General features: G+C 40.6%; 1 protein-coding gene across 1 annotated transcript in view; it reads left to right on the top strand.

Annotated features, from left to right (window-relative positions):
- Positions 1 to 25,492, top strand: part of LOC135111060 (xanthine dehydrogenase/oxidase-like) — a 48,273-nt gene that overhangs the window by 14,045 nt on the left and 8,736 nt on the right. The window contains exons 2-19 of the mRNA XM_064023973.1: positions 1,558 to 1,615; positions 3,750 to 3,846; positions 5,694 to 5,929; positions 6,254 to 6,373; positions 7,127 to 7,275; positions 7,735 to 7,876; positions 8,002 to 8,169; positions 10,795 to 10,871; positions 11,082 to 11,175; positions 11,506 to 11,618; positions 15,127 to 15,297; positions 17,631 to 17,758; positions 17,997 to 18,141; positions 18,826 to 19,063; positions 19,382 to 19,551; positions 19,713 to 20,065; positions 20,686 to 20,901; positions 22,757 to 22,907. Of these exons, the coding sequence (XP_063880043.1) occupies positions 1,558 to 1,615; positions 3,750 to 3,846; positions 5,694 to 5,929; positions 6,254 to 6,373; positions 7,127 to 7,275; positions 7,735 to 7,876; positions 8,002 to 8,169; positions 10,795 to 10,871; positions 11,082 to 11,175; positions 11,506 to 11,618; positions 15,127 to 15,297; positions 17,631 to 17,758; positions 17,997 to 18,141; positions 18,826 to 19,063; positions 19,382 to 19,551; positions 19,713 to 20,065; positions 20,686 to 20,901; positions 22,757 to 22,907 (2,826 nt within the window). The remainder of the gene's footprint in view (positions 1 to 1,557; positions 1,616 to 3,749; positions 3,847 to 5,693; positions 5,930 to 6,253; positions 6,374 to 7,126; positions 7,276 to 7,734; positions 7,877 to 8,001; positions 8,170 to 10,794; positions 10,872 to 11,081; positions 11,176 to 11,505; positions 11,619 to 15,126; positions 15,298 to 17,630; positions 17,759 to 17,996; positions 18,142 to 18,825; positions 19,064 to 19,381; positions 19,552 to 19,712; positions 20,066 to 20,685; positions 20,902 to 22,756; positions 22,908 to 25,492) is intronic.

Here is a 25,492-nt window from a genome sequence, read left to right as displayed (position 1 = left end):
AGTGGTCAGCTGCTGCTACAATAAAAGGTCGCCACGAATAGTAGTTGATATTTACACCCCGCTCATGAGGCACGCGATGGCGGCCACAAATTGTCACTGCCGCCATGGATGCCGAGGAGCTGGCAGTTGTCTGTGCTCAACTGCCAAAGAGAAAGCCCCCAAAAAGCTGTTAAACGGTTACTGGCTACATCCATAATTACTCAAACTACGACGTGAAACATTCCATTGATTGTTTGATGACTGAAAATAAGACCCTTATAATTAGTTTCATTTCCTCAGGAAGCCATATGAAACTGAAGGTCATTTAGTGACATAAATAATGACCCTTACATCAACATTTGTGACTTAAAACTAGGAAAGTAAACCTGTCAGTAATGCCTGTCAGAGCTCCAGCGTTATGGAAACGTGGATAGAGGACCGGGTTGCGATTCAATGAATGGCTTTCATTTGAGGTTGCTTACATCGTAGCAATGCACTAAGTCTTGCCGGGGAAAATGGATACCGGTCTCACATCTCTCTCTCTCTCTCTCTCTCTCTCTCTCTCTCTCTCTCTCTCTCTCTCTCTCTCTCTCTCAACTGTAAAATTTCTTGCCACGAAAAAAGAGGTAGCCACCTTCTACTGAAGAGCGGCTCGTTTTCGGCCAGCATTGGTAAGTTAATTGCCTTTTCTCGACACCAAAAGAGTGATGGGTATTTGTTAAGTAAATCTAAACACAATGAATAACTTCTAGCGTAGGAGGAAACACAGTGCGATCTGGAGGCAAAAGTAGAGATTCTAAAATCATGGTCAGTGTAGCCACGCTCGGACTTAACACTAAGATCTCACTTTATTGCTTATCTAGTTTTGCTTTCGGACCGCGCACACTGCCTCTATTACGGTATTAGGTTGTTTAATTAGTTTAGAATTTCCATTCACCAATGTTGTGCGAGAGAAGGAATCATAAGACTAACCAAGAGACACGGCGAAGTCGTGCATGCGTAATTCTGATTGGGAGCTGAACATCTTCACATATTAGGTGGTGCATGTAAATACCGCGTCACAACGCAGCAAACAACGACAAAGCGGTTTTGCGCATGGCAGGACTTGTATTACAGTGAGTTCATGAGCCGGGAGGACGCAGATCCCAAGTGAATTGCAACTGATTTACATTTAGTTTGGTATGAAGGCCGATGAAAATCTATGGTACTTTTACAAAATTTAACAAATCCTTTCGGCGATGTTTGCTAACTCCGTGTGTTAGTTCGTAATATTATTTTTAATTTATCATACAGGTTTCCTAGGTATATCTTACTGAGATAATTGTGAAAAACAGTTACCAGAACCCATACATAATGCATCAAGTATGATAGCATTGAGTGCATGTTTACTCGTGTAAAACCCTGTTGCTACTACTCAGCCGAGGAAAGCTTGGCAAAGAACCATGGTGCGCAGTTCATAGTGTATGATTGAGCCTTGAACACCATCGAGTCATTATTACGTAGTCCAGAGAGGGGTAGGGGGATAACATGCAGTACTATAAGCGGACTAACGACCTTGCTTCTTATGTGTTGTTGCAGGTGGAGGATGCGGATGTCGATCCTGAGTGTTCCCTGCTGGTCTACCTTCGGACTAAATGTATCCTTGCAATCTAAGATGTGTGGCGCTGCATTCATTCATATATTCATTGAGTTAACTGGTTTACTGTTTAATTAGTCAATATTTTTATCAGACTTTTAAATTTATTTATTTATCGATTTGCTTATTTATTTATTTATTTATAATGTTTGTCTCAAGAAGTTTGTGCAAACCTCATTTGGAAAGTTATGTCATAAAAAAGAGAGCAATAGAGAGCAGATGTGAGTTTACGAACTGCGCAAATCAATACACATAACGCAGGTGGTGCACATCTTTCCTTGGAATATCTTGACGCGCCAAGGTCAGGGAAATTGTTCCACTAGGGCAAAAGGTTATGTTTACTACACACTATAATATACAAAGCCTTTGCAACTTTTAGTGTTCTCTGCCATTATTATTATTATTATTATTATTATTATTATTATTATTATTATTATTATTATTATTATTGTTGTTGTTGTTGTTGTTGTTGTTGTTGTTGTTGTTATATTATTATTATTATTATTATTATTATTATTATTATTATTATTATTATTGTTGTTGTTGTTGTTGTTGTTGTTGTTGTTGTTGTTGTTATATTATTATTATTATTATTATTATTATTATTATTATTATTATTATTATTATTATTATTATTACTATTATTTACTGTCATGTATTTCCCGTGTAGAATAATTCACAGAATTACAGGTAGTCTGGTGACGTCACAGCTGCACCCTTGGGATGAAAGTAGTCTTTTTTAGACCTTGACTCATACAAACAACAAGTAGGCCACACTGACAGCATGACGCCCCATTTCGTTCATAAATTATGCCCACAAAGTGTTGTATAAACGCCATTAAAATCTATGCTAATCAAACTCATCACGTGACCTTAGAGAGAGAGAGAAAAAAAAATTTTTGACACGTCTCTCCTTAATTATTAACAACTCGGAGGCATCTTTTCTTGTTCTGCTACCACCTCCAAACATTGTACTGGCTTTAAATTGAAAAATCTATTCTCTTTTAACCACTTCTTTTTTGCAGATGTTTATGAAGACTCATGCGTTGCTTTTAATGCTGTAAATTGTTGCATTTCACAGTGAAGGGGCTAAAATAATATGTCTGTAAAAAGTCAGGGTGTTGGGTAAGAGTTATGGCTTACCGTTTCACTGCTTTCACTGTAACACGAAACAGCAGCACCAGAAGCAATGCGTGAAATCTTTATAAGCATCTACATTTCTACAAGAAAGTTAGAGATGAAAAAAAGAATACATTTTGCAATTTCTTCCCAGTTCAAAGAGTGGATGTGGCTGTGAAACAAGTAAAGATGTCTCAGGGTGATTGGTAATTAAGCAAGATGTACCAAGTGGCAGTCAGCAGGTAGACTCTCAACAGTCCATTCTGTCACAGGAGGGGAGCAAGAACATCGCTTATTTATATTTACACACGAGCTCCATTCTGTAGCATGCTGTATACCGGTAGCCAGTTAAGCATTATTTGAAGTTATGTCTTCATTATTTTTTTATCTTCAATTTTTCCCCGGCGAGATGTAGTTGTGTATATGTATGTCTGTGTGTATGAGAGGAATTTAAAGCATGTTTTGTTTTTGTTGTTGTTGTTGTTGTTGTTGTTGTTGTTGTTGTTGTTGTTGTTGATGATCATGATCATGGTACGGTAAAGGAAGCTTCTCGGCGCCTTCCATTTTTTTTTTTTTGTCAATCAGTCATTCGCTCTTCTTCTTCTTCTTCTTCTTCTTCTTCTTCTTCTTCTTCTTCTTCTTCTTCTCTCTGTGTTAGTGTTGTTTATCATTAGATGAGAGAAGACTGCTGCGTGGGTATTAATGTTACATCATTATCATTTCTCTCTCTCTCTCTCTCTCTCTCTCTCTCTCTCTCTCTCTCTCTCTCTCTCTCTCTCTCTCTCTCTCTCTCTCTCTCTCTCTCTCTCTCTCTCTATCTATGTATCTCTGCAGGATCAATATTCCAAAGTCATTTTGTTTGTGAGTGAATAACCTTAATGATCTTAACCCCGCGAGCTGTGGAACTTTATGGTATACAGTAAGCTGTAGTGAGACGTATTTTACATATGGTTTATGGAAAAGTGTGTGCACCTCTCAAGAAGACGTTAAGATTTCCTCCTTGACTGTGGTGAAGTGCGTTTGTGTGGCACGAAGCTTGGATGTGGCGAGGGCGGCTGCGGGGCCTGCACGGTGATGCTGTCCAAGTACATTCGCGCTGAAGATAAAGTGAAGTGAGTGCAGCCTTGCAAACGTGTAGTACAAGTAAATATTGATATGTTCATCTTTAGGACTTACCCTTGAATGCCTCTTATAACTTAACGCATTCATTTCGATGGTTTCTTCTCAAGCTTAAGGGGACCGTCCAGGTAACTCCTTATTATTAGCATATAGGCATGATTTTTTTCTTTATGTGATAAGTATGCATATGTGTTACATCTTAGCATATTTTCAGATCTTCATCTCTATTTTTCTCTTTTTTTCCGCAAAAATTCAAAATTATGTTTTTTTTTTTGTAAAATTCCAGCTTGATATAAATCTCTTATCCAGTGACAGCCAAAGACACATTGCATAATTTTCAATCGAATTATCAAGGTACATTTTAAAATTTGTCTGCATATGTGAAATTATATATATATATATATATATATATATATATATATATATATATATATATATATATATATATATATATATATATATATATATATATATATATATATATATATATATTGTTTTATTATTTTTTTTTTTATCCGAAATGTTTGCAGTTAACTGCGAAAAAAAAAAGAAATAATCTAAAGAAGTCTCTTGAAGGAAAAACTAGGATTTCTAATCCTTTTTTGAATGATGTATCATTCATTAACATCGGTCAAATAGTCGCGAAGTAATTTCGAGAAAAGTATTTTTTTTATCTATTTATTTATTTATTTTTTTAGAAAACGGGATTTAAAGGTCAGTGTTTAAATACCTTTTGTTTTCTTTAAACCCCAGCGCCACATAACATTATTGACAGATGGTGCACTTAACCCGCCCTCTCTTTACATCAGTCACATCACTCTATAATTTTTGAAGCGTTATATGGCATTGCTGGTATCTGGTCCTCCCCCCCCCGCCTTTTTTTTTTTTTTAAGGTATTAATTGCTTGAAAGCGAGGGTATCAGGAGGCACCACCTCCCTCATTGTCGCCAAATTTCGAAGTCATTAGAAGCCTCCTGGCTAGTAGTCACTGCTCTTCTTGTCTTTGGAAGACAACATTGCTTTCCTCTGGCTGTCCATTTCCTGCGTCTCAATATAAGCAGTAACGTGCCCTCTTCTGGTCTTACGGAGGTAATAGGCCTATGAGAGGGAGTACTGAGTAGGTTGTGTGGCGCCACAACCTAAGCAGATGCCAGTTTGTCATTTGATTCCAGAAATGTATATGTATGGAAAGTACTCATGGAAAGAGAACATGATGTATGCATTTATCTGCGTATGCGAAGTGATGCGCCATACGCAGGGCAGGAAGGGCTTGGATATTTAGCCTTAACTTTTTTTTTTTTTTTTTTGTATTTCTTTAAGAATATTTCATCACGTGATGGCGGCAGCGTTCACGAACACAAGCATTTTTTTTCTAAGTATTTCGATTTTTTTTTTTTTTTCCAAAAGTTAAGAGGATGATTTCGTAAAACATCACTGACAGGAAGATGCGTGATTGAGAAGTTTAGACCTTTGAATGCCTGAAGTTATATTTTTCTGCAGGAAAATTGTGTTCATTTTCTTAAATAACAAGTTTTATATCGTTATTAGCAGTCATAGGATTTATATTTTGAGTGTTAATAGCGCAGTATTCACTTATCTGAGTAACCTTAGACAGTATAGCATGCTAAAATAAGACAACAGACACCGGAAGATTTGAACTACCCCGAACTCACTCCCTTTGCTGTCAATTATGTCTTTTGTAATATTCTAAACTTACCACAACACTTTCATTCATTCATAGCACTCAGAGGATTAAGGTTGAGTTGAGTTGACTTGCAGTTATGTACAATAAATCACTCGTAGATCAATTGCAGAACGTCACTCTTGTGTCCCTACGCAGGCACTACTCTGTGAACGCGTGCCTCACCCCAGTGGCTTCCCTGCACGGCTTGGCGGTCACCACGGTGGAGGGGATCGGCTCAACCAAGACGGGCCTCCACGCCGTGCAAGAGCGTCTGGCCAAGGCTCATGGTTCGCAGTGTGGTTTCTGCACTCCTGGCATCGTCATGTCCATGTACACCCTGCTGAGGAACAACCCGCAGCCTACCATGGCCCAGCTTGACGAATATTTCACGGGTATAGTAACCTCTCTCTCTCTCTCTCTCTCTCTCTCTCTCTCTCTCTCTCTCTCTCTCTCTCTCTCTCTCTCTCTCTCTCTCTCTCTCTCTCTGCAAGTTTGCCTCAGGTTTCCTTTACAGCCGTTCTGTTGCTACGGTGGAAGACGACCGCTGTTCTTGTCTTAAATATACTAAGAGTGGTGTTCTACAGACCCCTATTTTTAAACGAAATGACCTTGTTGTTTTGTTGTCCTGGTGTGCTTCCTTTCCTCAAAGAAAATAATGGACCCTATAGAAAGTGTTACATTTGAAGGCCAAGGGACTTCCGGAAATATTTTTACAGGGAACTTATGTCGGTGCACGGGTTACCGGCCAATCCTGGATGGTTACCGCTCGCTGACTACCTCTGCTGGCCCGACCTGCGGCAAGGCGAATTGCTGCATGCTCAATGTTGGCGGCTGTGGTGAGTCTGTCTTGAACTTAAGGGATAAAAAATTATGGGAGGTGTGTGCGAAACCAGAAAGCTTAAATTTCTCTTCGTTAGGTCATTAGATACACTGTCATTAGATGATCTTCATTGTTTGATTCGTGGACTGCCACGCCATCGTCAACGAAAATTTATATTATTATATTGGATTATGTTAAGTAAGGTGTTATGAAGATGGATTTAGCTTCACTTGAAGGTCATGAATGGCGATTCTTCATCTGTTAGTAAACAAGCGAAGAGTGTTCGTAGATCCAGCAAAGAATGTTATATGGCTTGGCAGCCTGAGGGCCATTCAGTTGTTGTTGGCTTGATGTTTCAAACCCATGCATGTATTCAGTTAGCTGTTGTTTCTGTTTCCTGCATTCTTTAATGATCGCTCATAACTTATTTAGTTCTTTTATTATCGGTAACTCTCTCTCTCTCTCTCTCTCTCTCTCTCTCTCTCTCTCTCTCTCTCTCTCTCTCTCTCTCTCTCTCTCTCTCTCATAGGTGATTCCGGGAAGTACTTTTTATTTATTTATTTATTATTTTTTTACTTGCTATTGCAGGGATGAAGAAATCGTGTTTGTTGACAATGAGAAATATTTCTGAAGGAAATATTTTTTTTTTATGATCGTAATCATTTGTCTAAAAAAAAGAATATTTGTATTGTACTTATTTATCAAAAAAAGAATATTCGTATGTTGCTTACTTAGCTTTGATTGTTCCCTTCTCGACTGTATGAAACAGGAACCATGAACAGAGAAAACCCTGTGAAGAACGGAGGAATGGAGGAGCTTGACGATGAATCAGGTCGATCTGGCCACAACCTGTTCCAGGCCAGCGCGATGCGGCCTTATGATCCCAGCCAGGAGATCATCTTCCCGCCTGAGCTCAAGGTACAGTGTACGTAAATGTAGTCTGTGACGTTATTAATTATACGCATAGGTCACAATCTTATCTCTTTTTCTTCATACCTTACTTACATGAATCCTCATTCGTAACTTTCTTCTTTCTTGATAATTGTGTTTACATCCCCGACAAGTCCCGCAACTCACTTTTCTCATGCTGTATGCATTATTCATTATTTATCTCCTCTCGTCTTTCTTCGCTTGTCGTAACACACACACACACACACACACTTTTGTTGTGTAACAGCAGGCAGGGCGCAGATCTTCAACAAATATCAGTATATGACAATCAATCATAACAACGACAAAGCACACATATAAAAAGTAGAATTAAATGTTGTTAGTGTACAAGTAATTAGTAGTATAATAGTTACACGGAAAGCATCGTGGCTCTGTTTTGTAGGAAGCCATGCAGAATCACTCGGGTGTTGTGGATGTGTTCGGCAGGTTCGAAATGATCTGGAGCGGGAGCGCCTTGAGTTCAAAGGTCCCCGCGTTGTCTTTCACCGTCCAGCGACCCTCGAGCAGCTCCTCCATCTGAAGGACCTTCATCCAACCGCCAAGATCATTGGTGGCAATACTGAAGTTGGTGAGTATGTTTGGAAATTGATTTTTAACAGTTGATGTGATTTTCGCTGTAGCTTGTAGCATCTGAAAATGGTTATTTCCTAGTTCACTATCAAATTATTCAACGAGTGATGCGTTGGTTTGCAGGAGTTGAGGTGCAGTACAAGAATCAGCTATACCCTGTGCTGATCAACCCAATCAATGTGGCGGAACTCACCAGCATTCAAGAAACCTCCACGGGGATGGTATTCGGGGCGGCCGTCACTCTCACGGCCATGGAGGAGGTGCTCAAGGAACAAGTTACCTTGAAACATGGTTAGTGGTGTTGTGACTCTTATGCGCCTTTACCAGAAAGAAATGTCATTATTATTCTCGTTACGCTGTAAGGGTATCAAATATTAAAAACATGATTACATATGATGAATGATCCTCTTCTGGCCTGATATCTTTTATATATTGTATTTTATTTGTTTTATTTAATTATTTATTCATTTTTATGTATTTAAACCTTACTATTTCACTACCTCTTCGTTAAGGTTGTGGTGTACTCGTCCTGTATCCTCACATTATTGTAACAGGTTTCATAATGCCTCACTGAGTCAACGTCCACTACTGCGTGGCCTTGTGTGCCGGTGTTTGTGTGTGCCAGCAGCCTTCGCGTTGCCTGTAAGGACAAACTCTGAATGCATTATTTAACAACAAAAACAAACTTTATAATTGTGTGGAGTTCCATGGTATGCCGAACACGATTCCTAGATTCCTAAATTGTTTCTTTTCTTGTGTTGTAATCCACATCACATCTGGCATTGCCTCTTTCCTGAGTCTTGGGAGAACACAGGATTAGATGGATCATGTACGAAGTGACTGATTATTATTATTATTATTATTATTATTATTATTATTATTATTATTATTGTTGTTGTTGTTGTTGTTGTTGTTGTTGTTGTTGATGGTGATGGTGGTAGTGTTGTTGTTGTTGTTGTTGTTGTTGTTGTTGTTGGCAGTAGTAGTAGTAGTAGTAGTAGTAGTAGTAGTAGTAGTAGTAGTAGTAGTAGTAGTGGCAGCAGCAGCAGCAGCAACAACAGCAACCTCCTAGCACAGGTTTTAAGTTCATGTAGTAATTAATAATTCTGACAAAAAGAAAACTTTTATCTATTTTTTCTTTATTATTATTATTATTATTATTATTATTATTATTATTATTATTATTATTATTATTATTATTATTATTATTTATTAATTTATTTATTTATCTATTTATTTATTTATTTTTATTTATTTATTCATTTTTATTTATTTAATTTTTGTGTGTGTGTAATTTGATCCGCTGACGGTAGCGACTCTCACGTTCTTTTGAAGAATGCTCTCAGACGGCTTTTGTGGTCACTTCCCTGCTGCGTGCGTCTGAAGGTGTTTAATGCTGATATTACAATATGCCATTACAAAATATACTTAATGAGTGCACCAAGTGAAGCACCTCATCGTTAAATCCGCGCCACCATCTCCACCCGCCTTACATCTGAACACATTTTTTTTTTTTTTTTTTTTTTTGAGGGGGGGTGGTGGAGCGTTGTTCAAACGACACTTTTACTGTCACGTCTCCATCATCGCTTCCTCTATTTTATTTATTTATTTATTTTCTTAAATACACCTCGTTTTTTTCTCTCTCTCTCTCTCTCTCTCTCTCTCTCTCTCTCTCTCTCTCTCTCTCTCTCTCTCTCTCTCTCTCTCTCACTATTTTAGCACCTGTTTTTAAGTAGATTTTGAAAATTAATTGTGTACTAATGGATCAATTTCGATAGATAATAGAAAGCTCATTATATAAGTAGGTATGAAACATTATGAATTTACAAAAAAATAAAAAATAAAAATAAAAAATAAATAATAAAATAAAATAAAATAAATAAATAAAATAAAATAAATTTTTAAAACATTTTTGAACGTATTGCTTGGTTTAGTGAATTTATAGAAGATTTCAGTGGAATGCATTTACTATTACATGTATTCACTGCATATATATTCTTCGTTATCTCAACCTTTTTTCTCAACTCGAAAATTCATGTAATCTTTTATTTATTTATTTATTTACAAGGTTAATTCCACCTATATATAACCTGGTCCAAGGAAATACCTCGCGATTAACTTTATGAATGCTATGGTCTTTCCTCAGTTTAATAGTTGGCCATATACAAATTTAGGTTATAATTTAGAAAGATAACAGCCGGTAAAGGAGGCGATCGAACATTTAGTAAGGCTTTTATAGTGTATGTTACTTAGCTTTTGCTTTGTGAAATTACTTAGGGTTACTTGATCAAATGCAATACTGTAATCACCGTCATGAGCAGCCAAAGGATTAAGTAACGAGTGAGCAGGTAGATATTCACGTCTTCATCAATTCAAGGCTCTACAGCAGTGATTCTTAACCTTATTGGAGGTACTGAACCCCTCAAGTTTCATACGTGTATTCACCGAATCCTTTGTTGTTGGAAAAATAAAATAGCGCCCAAAATGAACCATGCACACACACCTCCGCCGAACCCCTGAGACCGACTCACCGAACCCTTGGGATTCGATCGAACCCAGGTTAAAAACCACTGCTCTACAGGATCTGCAAGACACTTTGGATCCCTGAGTAACATCATGCATACTTAAATGCTTACTAATAAAAAAATACGTAGAATTTTATAAATTATCATGTATACATGTATATATTCATCTAGCTACTTGGTGACACTCCTCAGCTACATCACGTACCACTGTCTAATTATTGCATTCTTTGTTCCATCTGAATTTTTATGGTTAATTTTCCTGCAATGATGTGTTAATGAAGTATCCTTTACATATAGATATTCTCCACCTCTTGTCTCCGCGCTTATCTTTTGTTTACTTGAGGTACGTCATGCTTGAGTCAACTATGGTTTTCCTTCCCCAAATAAACAGAAAGCAGGACTCGGGTATTCGCCGCCATCATTGAAATGCTCCGCTGGTTCGCCGGGAAGCAGATCAGGAACGCAGCAGTAAGAACCCCTCTCTCTATCTTCCTTTTTTTTTTTTTTTTTTTTAATCTTGGATCGTTAAGGTGTTGCGACGTACTGTTGTCATGATGACGTTAGTATTTTGTTGAAAGCATGAAAAGTTATGGTAGGCACGTATGACATAAATTTTCTTCTTAGTTTTCTTTATATATCTTTCAAACATGATTAATATTATGCATGTGGCTCCTGCAGGCTATTGGCGGCAACATCATGACCGCCTCGCCAATCAGCGATCTCAACCCTTTGTTGACAGCAGCTGGCGCCACGCTGACGCTGCACTCCAAAAGTCAGTATGAAGTGTTGTTTCTCTCAATGTTATATCTTTGGCTATGAAATCATCGACTTGTATCGCGGTGCGGTAGCTTCACGTGTTATTTCACAAACTTTGTTATTCTGATCTATGTGCTACATTATAATCTGTTTAACTCTGTATTTGTATGCCATTTTACTAATGCATTACATTGTGTGGAGCTTGTTGTTCACAGTTCATGAGACTGCCTTGCCGTGGTGAGTGTATGAACAGGAATTTAGATTTTACGCAAAGTGAGTGATGCGAATAATGTGGAGGTTTTGTGTTAGAAGGAGGGAGGCAGGAAAGGATGTGCATTTTCTACAGATGGAGGGGAGCGTCAAGTGACTCTGGACCACACCTTTTTCACGGGCTATAGAAGGACAGTCGTTCATCCGCAAGAAGTGCTGATAAACATTAACATTCCCTTCACCCAGCAGGTAACTCCACACACACACACACACACACACACACACACACGAAACGATAATTACTCCCAGTGAGGTCTATCAGGGGGTGCTGTGAACTTATCATTAAACCAAGCTGTGACCTCACTGAACGTTTCCCTTTGTGTCTCACAACATAAGGGGGCAGTCACAGCCTGCCCTCTAAAGACAACTCTCTTCCTCCATACAAAACCATAAGCACCTAATAACACACACACACACACACACACACACACACACACACACACACACACACACACACACACACCTTTCACTGAAAATCCTACACCAGCCTCGGAGTCCCCATCTGGGGAGTGGACCACAAATGTCTCCAGGTCGGACTGCCCTTCTGACGACGACCCTAAGTGTCTTGACACCCCCCTTAACTTCTTCATTAACTTCTGCAACATTCGTGGTCTAAGATCTAAATTTCAATCTGTAGAACATCAGCTCTCCTCTTCTAAACCTCATCTTCTTTTCCTCACTGAAACTCAGGTGTCTGAGGCAACTGACAGTAGCCCCTTTTCTGTTCCCTCCTACTTTCTCTATCCTCATTTTCGATCCAAAGCAGGATGTTGCTTTTGTGTGCACAATGACTTAACCTGCTCTCGTACCCACACTCTTGAATCTTCCGAGTTTTCCACCATCTGGCTACGACTACAGAGTCACTCTCAAACTAAATTTATCTGTGCTGTATACCTCTCACCTAACTCCTCTGACTATAAGAAATTCTTTAACTACTTAACTTCCAAAGTGGAGCACATTCTGACTCTTCCTTTTTGCAGAGATCTCCATTCTTGGAGACTTCAATGTTCACCACCAGCTTTGCCTTTCCTCTCCCTTCACTGACCATCCTGGTGAACTAGCCTTCAACTTTGCTATCCTCCATGACGTAGAGCAATTGGTGCAGCACCCTACTCGTATTCTTTGGAGATACGCCCAACATTCTTGACCTTTTCCTGACCTCTAATCCTTCTGCTTATGCTGTCATCCTCTCTTCTCCGTTGGACTCCTCCGACCACAATCTCATATCTGTATCTTGACTTATCGCTCCAATCCCTCCTCAGGATCCCCCTAAGCGAAGGTGCCTTTGGCGCTTTGCCTCTGCTAGTTGGGGGGACCTGAGGAGGTATTTTGCTGAATTTTCTTGGAATGGTTACTGCTTCCGTGTCAGAGACTCGTCTTTGTGTGCTGAGCGCATAGCAGAGCTGATAGTGTCTGGCACGGAGGCGTACATTCCCCACTCTTTTCTCGACCTAAACCTTCTAAACCTTGGTTCAACACAACTTGTTCTTGTACTATACATGATAGAGAGATTGCCCACAAAAGGTACTTAAGCCTTCCATCACCAGAATCTCATGCACTTTATATTTCTGCCCGGAACCATGCCAAGTCTTTTCTCCAACTAGCCAAAAACTCCTTCATTAACAGAAAGTGTCAAAGTCTTTCAAGATCTAACTCCCCTCGTGACTTCTGGGATCTAGCCAAAAACATCTCCAATAACTTAGCTTCTTCTTCTTTCCCTCCTTTATTTCAACCAGATGGCACTACTGCTATCGCATCTATTTCTAAAGCTGAACTCTTCGCTCAAACCTTTGCTAAAAACTCAACCTTGAACGATTCTGGGCTTGTTCCTCCCTCTCCTTCTCCCTCTGACTACTTCATACTACCTATAAAAATTCTTCGTAATGATGTTTTCCATGCCCTCACTGGCCGAAACCCTCGGAATCTTATGGACCTTCCTATTGTTCTCCGAAACTGCGCCTCCGTGCTTGCACCATGCTTAGTCAAACTCTTTCAGCTCTGTCTGTCAACATCTACCTGTCTGTCAACATCTACCTTTCCTTCTTGCTGGAAGTTTGCCTACATTCAGCCTGTTCCTAAAAAGAGTGTTCGTTCTAATCCCTCAAACTACCATCCTATTACTTTAATTTCCTGCCTATTTAAAGTTTTTTAATCTATCCTCAACAGGAAGTTTCTTAAACATCTATCACTTCACAACCTTCTATCTGATCGCCAGTATGGGTTCTGTCAAGGCCGCTCTACTGGTGATCTTCTAGCTTTCCTTACTGAGTCTTGGTCATCCTCTTTTAGAGATTTTAGTGAAACTTTTGCTGTTGCCTTGGACATATGAAAAGCTTTTGATAGAGTCTGGCACAAAGCTTTGATTTCCAAACTACCTTCCAATGGCTTCTAGCCTTCTCTCTGTAACTTCATCTCAAGTTTCCTTTCTGACCGTTCTATTGCTGCTGTTGTAGACGGTCACTGTTCTCCTAAATCTATTAACAGTGGTGCTCCTCAGGATTCTGTCCTGTCACCTACTCTCTTCTTATTATTCATCAATGACCTTCTAAACCAAACTTCTTGTCCTATCCACTCCTATGCTGATGATACCATCCTGCACTTTTCCACGTCTTTTCATAGACATGCAACCCTTCGGGAAGTAAACATTTCACGCAGGGAAGCCACAGAACGCCTGACTTCTGATCTTTTTAAAATTTCTGATTGAGCAGAGCAAACTTGGTATTGTTTATTGCCTCAAAAACTCGACACAACCTTCCGGACAACTATCCCCCCTCTTCTTCAATGTCCCCCTCTTCTACAACGAACATCCTCGGTCTGTTCTTTACTTATAATCTGAAATGGAAACTTCACATCTCATCTCTAGCTAAAACAGCTTCCATGAAGGTAGGTGTTCTGAGACTTCTCCGCCAGTTTTTCTCACCCCCCCTAACTGCTAACTCTGTACAAGGGCCTTATCCGTCCATGTATGGGGTATGCTTCACATGTCTGGGGGGGTGCCACTCATACCGCTCTTCTAGACAGGGTGGAATCAAAAGGTTTTCGTCTCATCAACTCCTCTCCTCTAACTGACTGTCTTCAGCCTCTCTCTCATCGCCGCAATGTTGCATTTCTAGCTGTCTTCTACTGCTATTTTAATGCTAACTGCTCTTCTGATCTTGCAAACTGCATGCCTCCCCTCCTCCCACGGCCTCGCTGCACAAGACTTTCTTCTTTCTCTCACCCTTGTTCTGTCCACCTCTCTAACGCAAGAGTTAACCAGTATTCTCAATCATTCATCCCTTTCTCTGCTAAACTCTGGAACTCCCTGCCTGCTTCTGCATTTCCACTTCCTATGACTTGAATTCCTTCAAGAGGGAGGTTTCAAGACACTTATCCTTCAATTTTTGACTACCGCTTTGGACCCTTTTATGGGACTGGCATCTCAGTGCACTTTTTTTTTTTATTGGATTTTTGTTGCCCTTGGCCAGTGTCCCTCTTACATAAACACACACACACACACACACACACACACACACACACACACACACACATGCAACTTCTCGTTTACTTGCCAATGCGATTATCCATTCCCAATTTGTATCTTCCAGACTCTCCCCTATTGCATATATTCCAAATACTCATATTATGTTTTCCAATTTTGGTGTGGAATTCACTTCTTCATTAGTGTTTTCTCCCCCATGCTCCACGGCTCCGTTAGAACGAGTACTTCTTCGGCTACAAACAAGCACGCAGGCGGGAGGATGACATCGCTATTGTGAACGCTGGCTGCAAGGTTGTGTTTCGCCCAGATTCCATCGAGGTTCTCAAGCTTGATCTGGCCTTCGGCGGAATGGCTCCTACCACCGTTATGGCCCTTGGCACCATGAAGGTATTACGTGCTCTTGTTCATGTAACACACACACACACACACACACACACACACACACACACACACACACACACACACACACACACACACACACACACACACACACACACACACACACACACACACACACACACACATACGTATCTTCCTTTTTTTATTTCCTTTTTTTTTATATGTATCTCATTACAGGCATAATCTATAATCTGTAACTTCCTTTTCCACGGAAGCTATCATTACGTAGATCTGCATCTGACTACGCTTAAAAGTCGATATCTCTATTTTATTTATTTTATTTATTTTCTTTTTATTTATTTTATTTATTTATTTTTTTCAGCCGGGTAATAGTTAATTTTGTTTGTAATACTGGGATGACCGAAAACAACCGCTACGTTGGAGTTGCTCGACATATTTTATTTATTCATATCAATCTTAAACTCATTATTTTTTGGAGTATTTGTATCTCTAAAGAGTTTTGCTGAGAACCTCGTTACAATATGAAATTTTTTTCAGATAAGAAATTTATTTTTTAAAGAACTCTTTGGAAATCCTTGATTTAAATACTCGTCACAGCTAAACAAGACACTGGACGCGTGTCTGCTAATAAAGAATAAGACTGATAACATTAAGCTCGCATTAACTTTTGTTTTTATTTAATAATATTGTAATCTCTCTCTCTCTCTCTCTCTCTCTCTCTCTCTCTCTCTCTCTCTCTCTCTCTCTCTCTCTCTCTCTCTCTCTCTCTCTCTCTCTCTCTCTCTCTCATTACTTGTTTCATTAACGAGGAAAAATGGATCGTGAAGGGAAGAATAGGGCGGGGGATAACGGGACATCAGGACTTTAGGTCTAGTGTAAGGCAGTACCTGTCATGGCAGCCCCCATGTTACAGGAGATGACGGGTGTCACCCTCTTATAAAGGGGATGTAGAGAAAAAAAATCCGAACAATGTATGAATCGTCATGTGCTGCCTCCTTAGGTCTTACAGCAGCAGGCCAGGTAATCCTTCTCTACAGTGTCTAACGATATTTTGGCCTATTTTATTTGTTTGATTTATCTATTTATTTGTATTATTTACTGTGCCAGTTATTAATGTCTACCTGTTGCCAGGTTGATCCATTGCGTGACTGTCCGTCTTGTGATCCCTTGTGTTTTTACGGAAATATATGTGAATAATTTTTGAAAATGATTGGCCTTGTTAACTAGGAGTATATAACATTACGAATATTCCTTTACGCGTGTTTTTATTTATTTTCTTTTTACAAGCTTTGGTATATAATGCTATGACAGGAAGCTTCAGTGAAGAAAGTTCCGTCAAAGTTGTAAAATAGTAATGTCTGACTAAATTCCGATTATTAGGGAAAATATAATGCTATTGCTCTTAAATTGTAAAATAAGTGCCTGAAGAGTCTAGCAATTATCTTCTTTCACGTGATGCCGCAGTGGAGTGGATAGTTGACCCTGGAATATCTTCGGTGCTTTTTATGGCTTGGGATCTCCTTGAAATGTATGCTCCTTATCAGCGATACGTAAAAGAAAAATAAAAAAAAAAGGTTCGCTGTATGATTAGCTGAAGCAGAGGGCCACTCATTGGTAGATACAGGACGCGTGTTATACTTTGAAAACAGCAGAATAAATATCAGGTACGAATGATGGTACACATACATACATACATGCGTACATTCATGTTATGGATACAGATTTAAGGTGTAGGATTCTGGCAGTGAAGAAGAGTTATCCGGAAGGTGACTGTGGTGTAATTAGGATGGGTGGTGACAGCAACGGAAATGTAAATGGTTTGATATTTGTGTTGAAGCTGAAGGAATTAATATGGTAGAGATGCTCAGATGTAACACGTTTAGGTTCGATCCTGTGGAGAAAATGGGAGGAAGTGAGATGACAATGGGCATGTATTTCAAGCGAGGTAGATGTAAATATAAGAGGGAGTTCTCCCACAAAAAAAAAAAAAAAGAATAGTGTTGAAATACCTGAAAGAGAGGAGGGATGATAAGAGTGACTCAGTGCGCAAGAGTAGAATGTATAGGAAAAAATAAAAACTGTCGAGGCTACGTGTTTGAGAGGCCCAAGGAATAAGAGCAGAGTCGATTAGTCTTCTTGTAGGAGATGTGCGTGTTGTGCTGCTTCCCGGTGGACATACTGGCTCCAGAAGCAAGTTCGAACGTTTATTGGCCGTATTTAGTGTTGTGTTCGCAAGCCAGTGCAATATCCAACTTTTTGTGAATTGTGAGGACAAGACGTATTAAACGATTTATTTTTATTTATTTATTTTTTATATATTTATTTTCTTTAAATACGTGTGGCGATCTAACCCATTCCAGGAGCTGGTTGGCCGCAAGTGGGATGCATCTTTGCTGGAAGATGGCACGTCACAGCTGACGCGTGATCTGCCGCTTGCCTTCTCCGCGCCAGGAGGCATGGTGGAGTACCGCAGGGCCCTCACCCTCAGGTATGTGAACAGTCATTGATGGTAGTGTTGTCTCTCTGTTATTTTCGCGCTCTTCTTCGGGTGGGTTTCTGTTTTATCTCACTCACCGATGCGATAGTACGTCTCTGTCCACGAGTAGAGAGATGCCAGCGGCATTGGTTCCTTTCTGTTATTTTCTTGCACCAGTTCGCACAAAATGGCAGTTATTAATAATTATGATTTTTTTTTCTATAATAATAGATTTTAATAAATGTTCCAGCTTTTTTTTCAAATTTTACCTGAGCGTGCGGGGACTACTGAACCAGATCCTACCAGAGTTGGTGGCGCCTCTTACGCATGACGAGCAGCTCGCCGTGAGTCCTCACCAGTACACGGAGCCCTCCAGCAGCCAGCTTTTCCAAAGGGTAAATCTCACCTTTCCCTTCGGTGCTTTCATAATAATAATGTCTTTCAAAGTAAAGTTGCAGTGAGCGTTTCATGCGTGTATGGAGAAGCACGAGTACTGTTGAGAAAACTAACCTGATATAAGCCTCAGTGATGACGCAAACTGGTGGATGTCAGTTTTTTTTTTTTTTTTTTTTTTTTCGTAGGAATTAAGATTTTATATGCTGTAAAAAAATATCACTAGTTTTCTATTTTTATCATGCATTTTTTTTTTTTTTTTTATAACAGATAAGAATTTTCCCAATACAGTACAAACTTAGATGATTACTAACTGGCGAATTGTTCATAGGCAGCGGATGTCTGATGCCGAGGAGTGGCGTGCTAATGCTTAAGTATTTTCGTTCCTGTGAAAATATCTGCATTTCAAATACAATTTTTGATACCATAATATTCTTACTTAGAGGAGTATAGAAGGTGTGATGAAAGGAAACAAAAACAAGAAGACAGCAGTGGTATTTGGAATGGACCAAAGATGAAGGTCTTGCAATAAAGTTGATAGATTGGACAGGACGTCACAGTCTTAGCCTAGACACCTTCATTGTCCACACACACACATACACACACACACACACACACACGAGGGGAAAAAAATCAAGTATCCCTCACGGTCAGTTTCTGCACCCTGGAGTTTTGCTATTCTACAGGTGAGTCCCGGGCAAAGTCAGATAGACCCCATCGGGCGTCCCATCGTGCACACCTCGGCCTTCAAACAGACCACCGGAGAGGCTGTCTACATTGACGACATGCCACCCTTCGTCAACGAGCTCTACGCCGCCTTGGTTCTTTCATCACGCGCTAACGCAAAAATTCTTGGTATAGATGAATCTGAAGCCCTCAAGGTAGAAGGAGTGGAGAGGTTCATCTGTGCTCGGGATCTCTCAGGTGAGTTATGGTGTGTGTGTGTGTGTGTGTGTGTGTGTGTGTGTGTGTGTGTGTGTGTGTGTGTGTGTGTGTGTGTGTGTGTGTGTGTGTGTGCGCGCGCGCGCGCGCGCGCGCGCCGCATTGGTGATGAATGTATTGCTGTAAATTCAGAATGCTGAGAAAAATGGAAAGCGGTAAAATATAATGCTAAATCTTCCATGGCAAAATTTCAAGACTAAATGTGATTTGTGTATCTTGAGAGGCAAAGATTACTGTGCTCACCAGTGGCACTTGTCGTTTTATCGATGGTGTATTTTTCGTTTTCCTGTGACACTGCAGAGGAGAGAAACCAAATACTTGATTACGAGGTGTTTGCATCGAAGATGGTGGATTGCATGGGACAAGTAGTGGGGGTTGTGGTGGCAAAGGACCAACCCACCGCTCAGAGGGCAGCCAGGCTCGTCAGGGTAAACTATGAAGATCTAGACACCCCCATCATCACGATCCAAGTGAGTAGCGTGCCACTGTAGGAAACCTTGGATCACCTATTTAGATTTATATCCACTTGTGGAAAACTATTATCATAGCACATGGAAAGCTCAATATTACGATGAATTTGCGCTTGTCTTTTTCAACACAGACTTGCTACAATGTTTTTATTCCGTTCCAGGATGCCATCGATAAGAAATCGTGGTGGAATAAGTGGACCATGAAGAGGGGAGACGCGGAGGCCGCCCTTAAGGCCGCGCCATACACTCTAGAAGGGGAGACTCACATTGGTGGCCAGGAACATTTCTATATGGAAACTAATGCCCACATCGCGATACCCAAGGGTGAGGATGGAGAAATGGAAATTATCTCAACTACTCAGAACCCCAGCGAAACCCAGCTGGCGGTGGCTAAGGCGCTGGGCGTGGCGAACAACAAAGTGGTGTGTCGCGTCAAGAGGCTAGGCGGCGGCTTTGGCGGGAAAGAAACACGTAGTACCACCATCAGTGTTCCTATCTGCGTCGCTGCAAGTATGTAAGTAAAATAACCTTATTCGCACACAGTACATAGTATAATGGTCCTAGTATAATGGTTAGGACGCTCAGTTCGGAACAGAGAAGGCCTCGGTTGAGTCTCGGGAGCGAAGAGGAAAATGGTAAGCCACTTTTGTAAGCATCAAGTAGGTGTGGGATATACGTTTGTATTCAGAAACGATTTGTTGTCTCATTATAACTATTTTCAAAGGTCACAGAGATGATTAACCGGGTTCTCAAGACTTTCTTCTGTTGATAATATAAAATTCTTGTTAATTTAGAACTAGAACCATAAAATCACCTTTAAAAACTTGTGTGGTTTTAGTTAGAACCTTTGAAAAGTAGTGGAGGTGCTGTGCTGAAGCTTCAGAATATGGTTCATAAGCCGAGGGGTTGTGATATCGCTGTCTCGGTCTGTGGTGTGTGAATGGCCTTCAGTCCTGGCCAAAGATCGGTCACTATGAGCTCTGGGCTCTTTCCGTAGTGGGAAGGGCTGGCTGTGTCACGAGACCAGCAAACGACCGTGAGTGAATAACACACGTCATAGCTAGAGAGAGAGAGAGAGAGAGAGAGAGAGAGAGAGAGAGAGAGATTATGATATGAACCATCTACCCTTCACAGCACAGGTCGTCCCGTACGTATCATGCTGGACCGTCACGAGGACATGGTGATCACCGGAGGCCGCCACCCCTTCCTATGTCGCTGGCGCGTTGGCTTCACGGACCAGGGAATAATCAAAGCAGCCGACCTGCACTTATACGCAAACTCTGGCAACACCCAAGACCTGTCCTTTGCTGTGGTGCATCGCTCCCTCTACAGCACCTGCAACGCGTACAAGTCAGTGCTCTATCTGATCCTGCTTCGTTTGATCATTCATCTTCCTTATGCATCTACTATACTTCTTCCTCCTACTACTTCTTTCCCTCTTCCTTTTCCTCCTCCTCTTGCTCCATCTTATCTTTTTCTTTCCGCTGAGTGCCGACCGCCTCTGTTCATGTTATTCCCTGCTATACCTACCGCATAACTGCTAACTCTTATTGTTGTCCTTAGTATTTGCCTAAATTTTATAGTAGTGATATTAAATTCATGCAATAGGAGAAGGCAGCATTCAGTTCCTTATAGTCATTCTCGTCAAAGTTTAGTTGTCACAAGTAATGCAGCCACACCTCCCCTAGAACTTTGAATCACGGCTCAGCGTATAAAGTAAACATGTCATGCACACATGCTAGCAGGATGTCACAGACAACACTGGAACATCGTTTCAAGCACTGTCCCGTATTAAGTCTTGGAAACAGAGATGTGAAAATAAGGTGGACTACACATGTCGAAGCCTCTACTCGGCAGATGATGTGTTGCCAGTACAACTAAGGGATAGTGATTTGTTTTATTATTATTATTAGTATTAGTATTATTATTATCTATTTGTTTATTTACTTACTTATTTACTTTTTTTTAATAGAATGTCGCAATCGACTTGTCTGGCATAATAGATTCATGTTAATATTTCCTGGCCCTTTCCACACCAGATGATTCGAACACTGGTGCTCGGTACATGTAAGAAACCAAGGTCCGTATTCTTAGACGCTTTGGACGCTGATGAGGACCGATATCAAAAGCCACAGAGGTGATTAGTCGAATTCTCATGATGTTTTCTCGTTTTTCTTGTTAAACAATTTCCTGAATCATGAAAACACCCTTGAAAATCCTGATAAATTATCCTAAATTGTATGTAATCGGGGTTAGACGCAAAAATTACGAGGTCCTGTACGTTATAATTATGAACATCTGTTTGGAGCAAGTGTGGCTACTCTTGAAGAAGATAAAATGGAAACTCGGGTATACTAAGCAGCTTGCCAGTAAAGTTAGGTTAGGCCTGCAATATGAACATATGCTTAGAGCAAGTGTGGCCGCCCTCGAAGAAAATAGATGAACACTCGGGGTATATTGAGCAGCGTGTCAGTAAAATTAGGCAAGAAATCACGCCAAGGAACCACTAAATAAACTCAACATGTAAGAGACTTTACAGCTAAGATGGCCATTGATGCATGAGAATGTTCGAAGGGAAGGAATGAAAAAGAATGAGAGAGGACAGCATAACAAGAAAATTATGAAAACATTCCTTAAAAAGAGAGAAAAAAAAAAAGAAAAGAAACGAGTGATAATAAGTACATTGTCTGTTTTACAAAGGTCTCCCTGGACTTTCTTCACTTGTCCCTGCTGCCTCCTTGCTTATCCCAGACAACCACAGCGAAACGTATCTCATCTCTATCCACGATATCTGTTCTGCCTTCTTTTTTTCTATCTCATTCCTGTTTCTTTTAATTGTTCAACGATGTTTCCTACCCATGTTTTTCAATATGTTTTATGTGTGTGTGTGCGTGTGTGTGTGTGTGTGTGTGTGTGTGTGTGTGTGTGTGTGTGCGTATTGTATGGCTTTCTAAGGGACGGTCGCCACTGCTTCCGTTTATCATCCACACATTTGTTTATAAATAATGTAACGAAAAAAAGAAAACAAATAAAAAGCAAACTTACTAATGCGAAATATCTATTGTTAAATTCAGGCCATTGTGAGGGATAACTATGGGTTGTATTTGTTTTGTGATCATACTATTGTATGATAGCACTGGTGATTATAATCAAGAGTGACTACTTTTTTTTCTTCCGTATGTGTGTGTGTGTGTGTGTGTGATAGCTGGCAGAATGTGAGTACAACCGGGTACGCCTGTAAGACCAACCTTCCCTCCAACACGGCGTTCCGCGGCTTTGGGGCACCACAAGGCATGTTCTGCAGCGAGGACATAATGGAGCGCGTGGCCCAACACCTCCATATGGACCCCAAAGTGGTGAGTGTTCCTGCTATTGCACCTATCATGTCATATTACCACCATCACTAACTAACACCACCACCACCACCACGACAGTCAACGAGATAGTGGAGTTTTCAAATGAGGGCCAAATCATTGTACAAAACATCTGGGATTGATTTATTCAGTTCACATGGTATATTTCTATATTTATGTTTAAAAAATTAAGCAGAATTTCATTAATAGGAAAAATTTCACAAGCTATGCATTTGTCTTATGTTCTGGAAGAAGTGATGTCATTCCAGTTTACCTATTAATTCCCGTTCGAGTTATAGATGTGATATTTACTTGACTGTGACGTCACTACTTTGGGTAATTACACATTACGACTTGAAAAGTACATTGTAAGGAGAGAGAGAGAGAGAGAGAGAGAGAGAGAGAGAGAGAGAGAGAGAGAGAGAGAGAGAGAGAGAGAGAGAGAGAGAGAGCCACTGAAAAAGTAGAGACCTCTCCTTTTTTTACTACCACAAGCATTCTCAGTGCGCACGATGCAGGATCAAGAGGAAAAATTCATTGGTCTTGGCCCCGTATTCAGAAAAGCTCTGCTCTCCCACCACGATGATTTTCCAAGGCCATAGAGATGATTAGCCGGGTTCTGAAGAAACTTTCTTATGTTCATAATGTTGTTAATCATATTAATCTGTCACTGAAACCACCAAAAAAACATCCTTAAAAGCCCGCGTTACTTGAAATAGAGCTTTCTGAAAATGGGAGGTAGTAGGCACCTGCTAAAACGATAATTATTCCCAGTGAGGTCTGAAACACTGGATCAGGGGGTGCTGTGGACTTATCATTAAACCCGGCTGTGACCTCACTGAACGTTTCCCTTTGTGTCTCACAACACAAGGGGGCAGTCACAGCCTGCCCTCTAAAGACAACTCTCTTCCTTCACACAAAACTACATGCACCTAATTACACACACACACCCTTTACTCAAAATTCAAAATTATCATGGCGACTCCTACACCAGCCTCGGAGTTCCCATCTGGGGAGTGGACTACAAATGTCCCCAGGTCGAACTGCTCCCCTGGTATCGACCCTAAGTGTCTTGATTCCCCCCTCAACTTCTTCTTCATTAACTTTTGCAATATTCGCGGTCTTAGATCTAATTTTCAATCAGCAGAACACCACCTCTCATCTACTAAACATCATCTTCTTTTCCTTACTGAAACACAGGTGTCTGAGGCAACTGACAGTAGCCCCTTTTCTGTTCCCTCCTACTTTCTCCATCTTCATTTCCAATCCAAAGCTGGATGTTGTGTCTATTTGCGCACCGATTTAACCTGCTCTCGTGCCCACACTCTTGAATCTTCCGAGTTTTCCACCATCTGGCTATGACTACAGAGTCACTCTCAAACTAAATTTTTATCTGTGCTGTATACCTCTCACCTAACTCTTCTGACTATAAGAAATTCTTTGACTACTTAACTTCCAAAGTGGAGCACATTCTGACCTGCAGAGATCTCCATTCTTGGAGACCTCAGTATTCACCACCAGCTTTGGTTTTCCTCTCCCTTCACTGACCATCCTGGTGAACTAGCCTTCAACTTTGCTATCCTCCATGACGTAGAGCAATTGATGCAACACCCTATTCATATTCTTGACCGTCTTGGAGATAAGCACAACATTGTTGACCTTTTTCCTAACCTCTAATCTTTCTGCTTATGCTGTCACCCTCTCTTCTCCGTTGAGCTCCTCCGATCACAATTTCATATCTGTATCTTGTCCTATTGCTTGAATCCCTCCTCAGGATCCCCTAAGTGGAGATGCCCCTGTCGTTTTGCCTCTGCTAGTTGGGGGGACCTGAGGAGGTATTTTGCTAATTTTCCTTGGAATGACTACTGCTTTCGTGTCAGAGACTCGTCTCTGTGTGCCGAGCGCATAACAGAGGTGATAGTGTCTGGCATGGAGGTGTACATTCCTCACTCTTTTTCTCGACCTAAACTTTCCAAACCTTGGTTTAACACACCTTGTTCTCGTGCTATACATGATAGAGAGGTGGCCCACAAAAGATACTTGAGCCTTCCATCACCAGAATCTCATGCGCTTTATATTTCTCCCCGGAACCATGCCAAGTCTGTTCTCCAACTAGCCAAAAACGCCTTCATTAATAGAGTGTCAAAATCTTTCAAGATCTAACTCCCCTCGTGACTTCTGGCATCTAGCCAAAAACATCTCCAATAACTTAGCTTCTTTCCTTCCTTTATTTCAACTAGATGGCACCACTGCTATCACATCTATCTCTAAAAGCTGAACTCTTCGCTTAAACCTTTGCTAAAAACTCTACCTCGGACGATTCAGGGCTTGTTCCTCCCTCTCCTCCACCCTCTGACTACTTCATGTTACCTATTAAAATTCTCCTCACTGATGTTTTCCATGCCCTCACTGGCCTAAACCTTCGGAAGGCTTATGGACCTGATGGGATCCCTCCTATTGTTCTCCGAAACTGCGCCTCCGTGCTTGCACCTTGCCTAGTCAAACTCTTTCAGCTCTGTCAGTCAACATCTGCCTTTTCTTCTTGCTGGAAGTTTGCCTACATTCAGCCTGTTCCTAAAAAGGGTGTT

The sequence above is a fragment of the Scylla paramamosain genome, chromosome 21, assembly GCF_035594125.1.
Source record: "Scylla paramamosain isolate STU-SP2022 chromosome 21, ASM3559412v1, whole genome shotgun sequence".
NCBI classification, from domain to species: Eukaryota; Metazoa; Arthropoda; class Malacostraca; order Decapoda; family Portunidae; genus Scylla; species Scylla paramamosain.
This window is presented reverse-complemented; position numbering and strand designations above follow the sequence as displayed.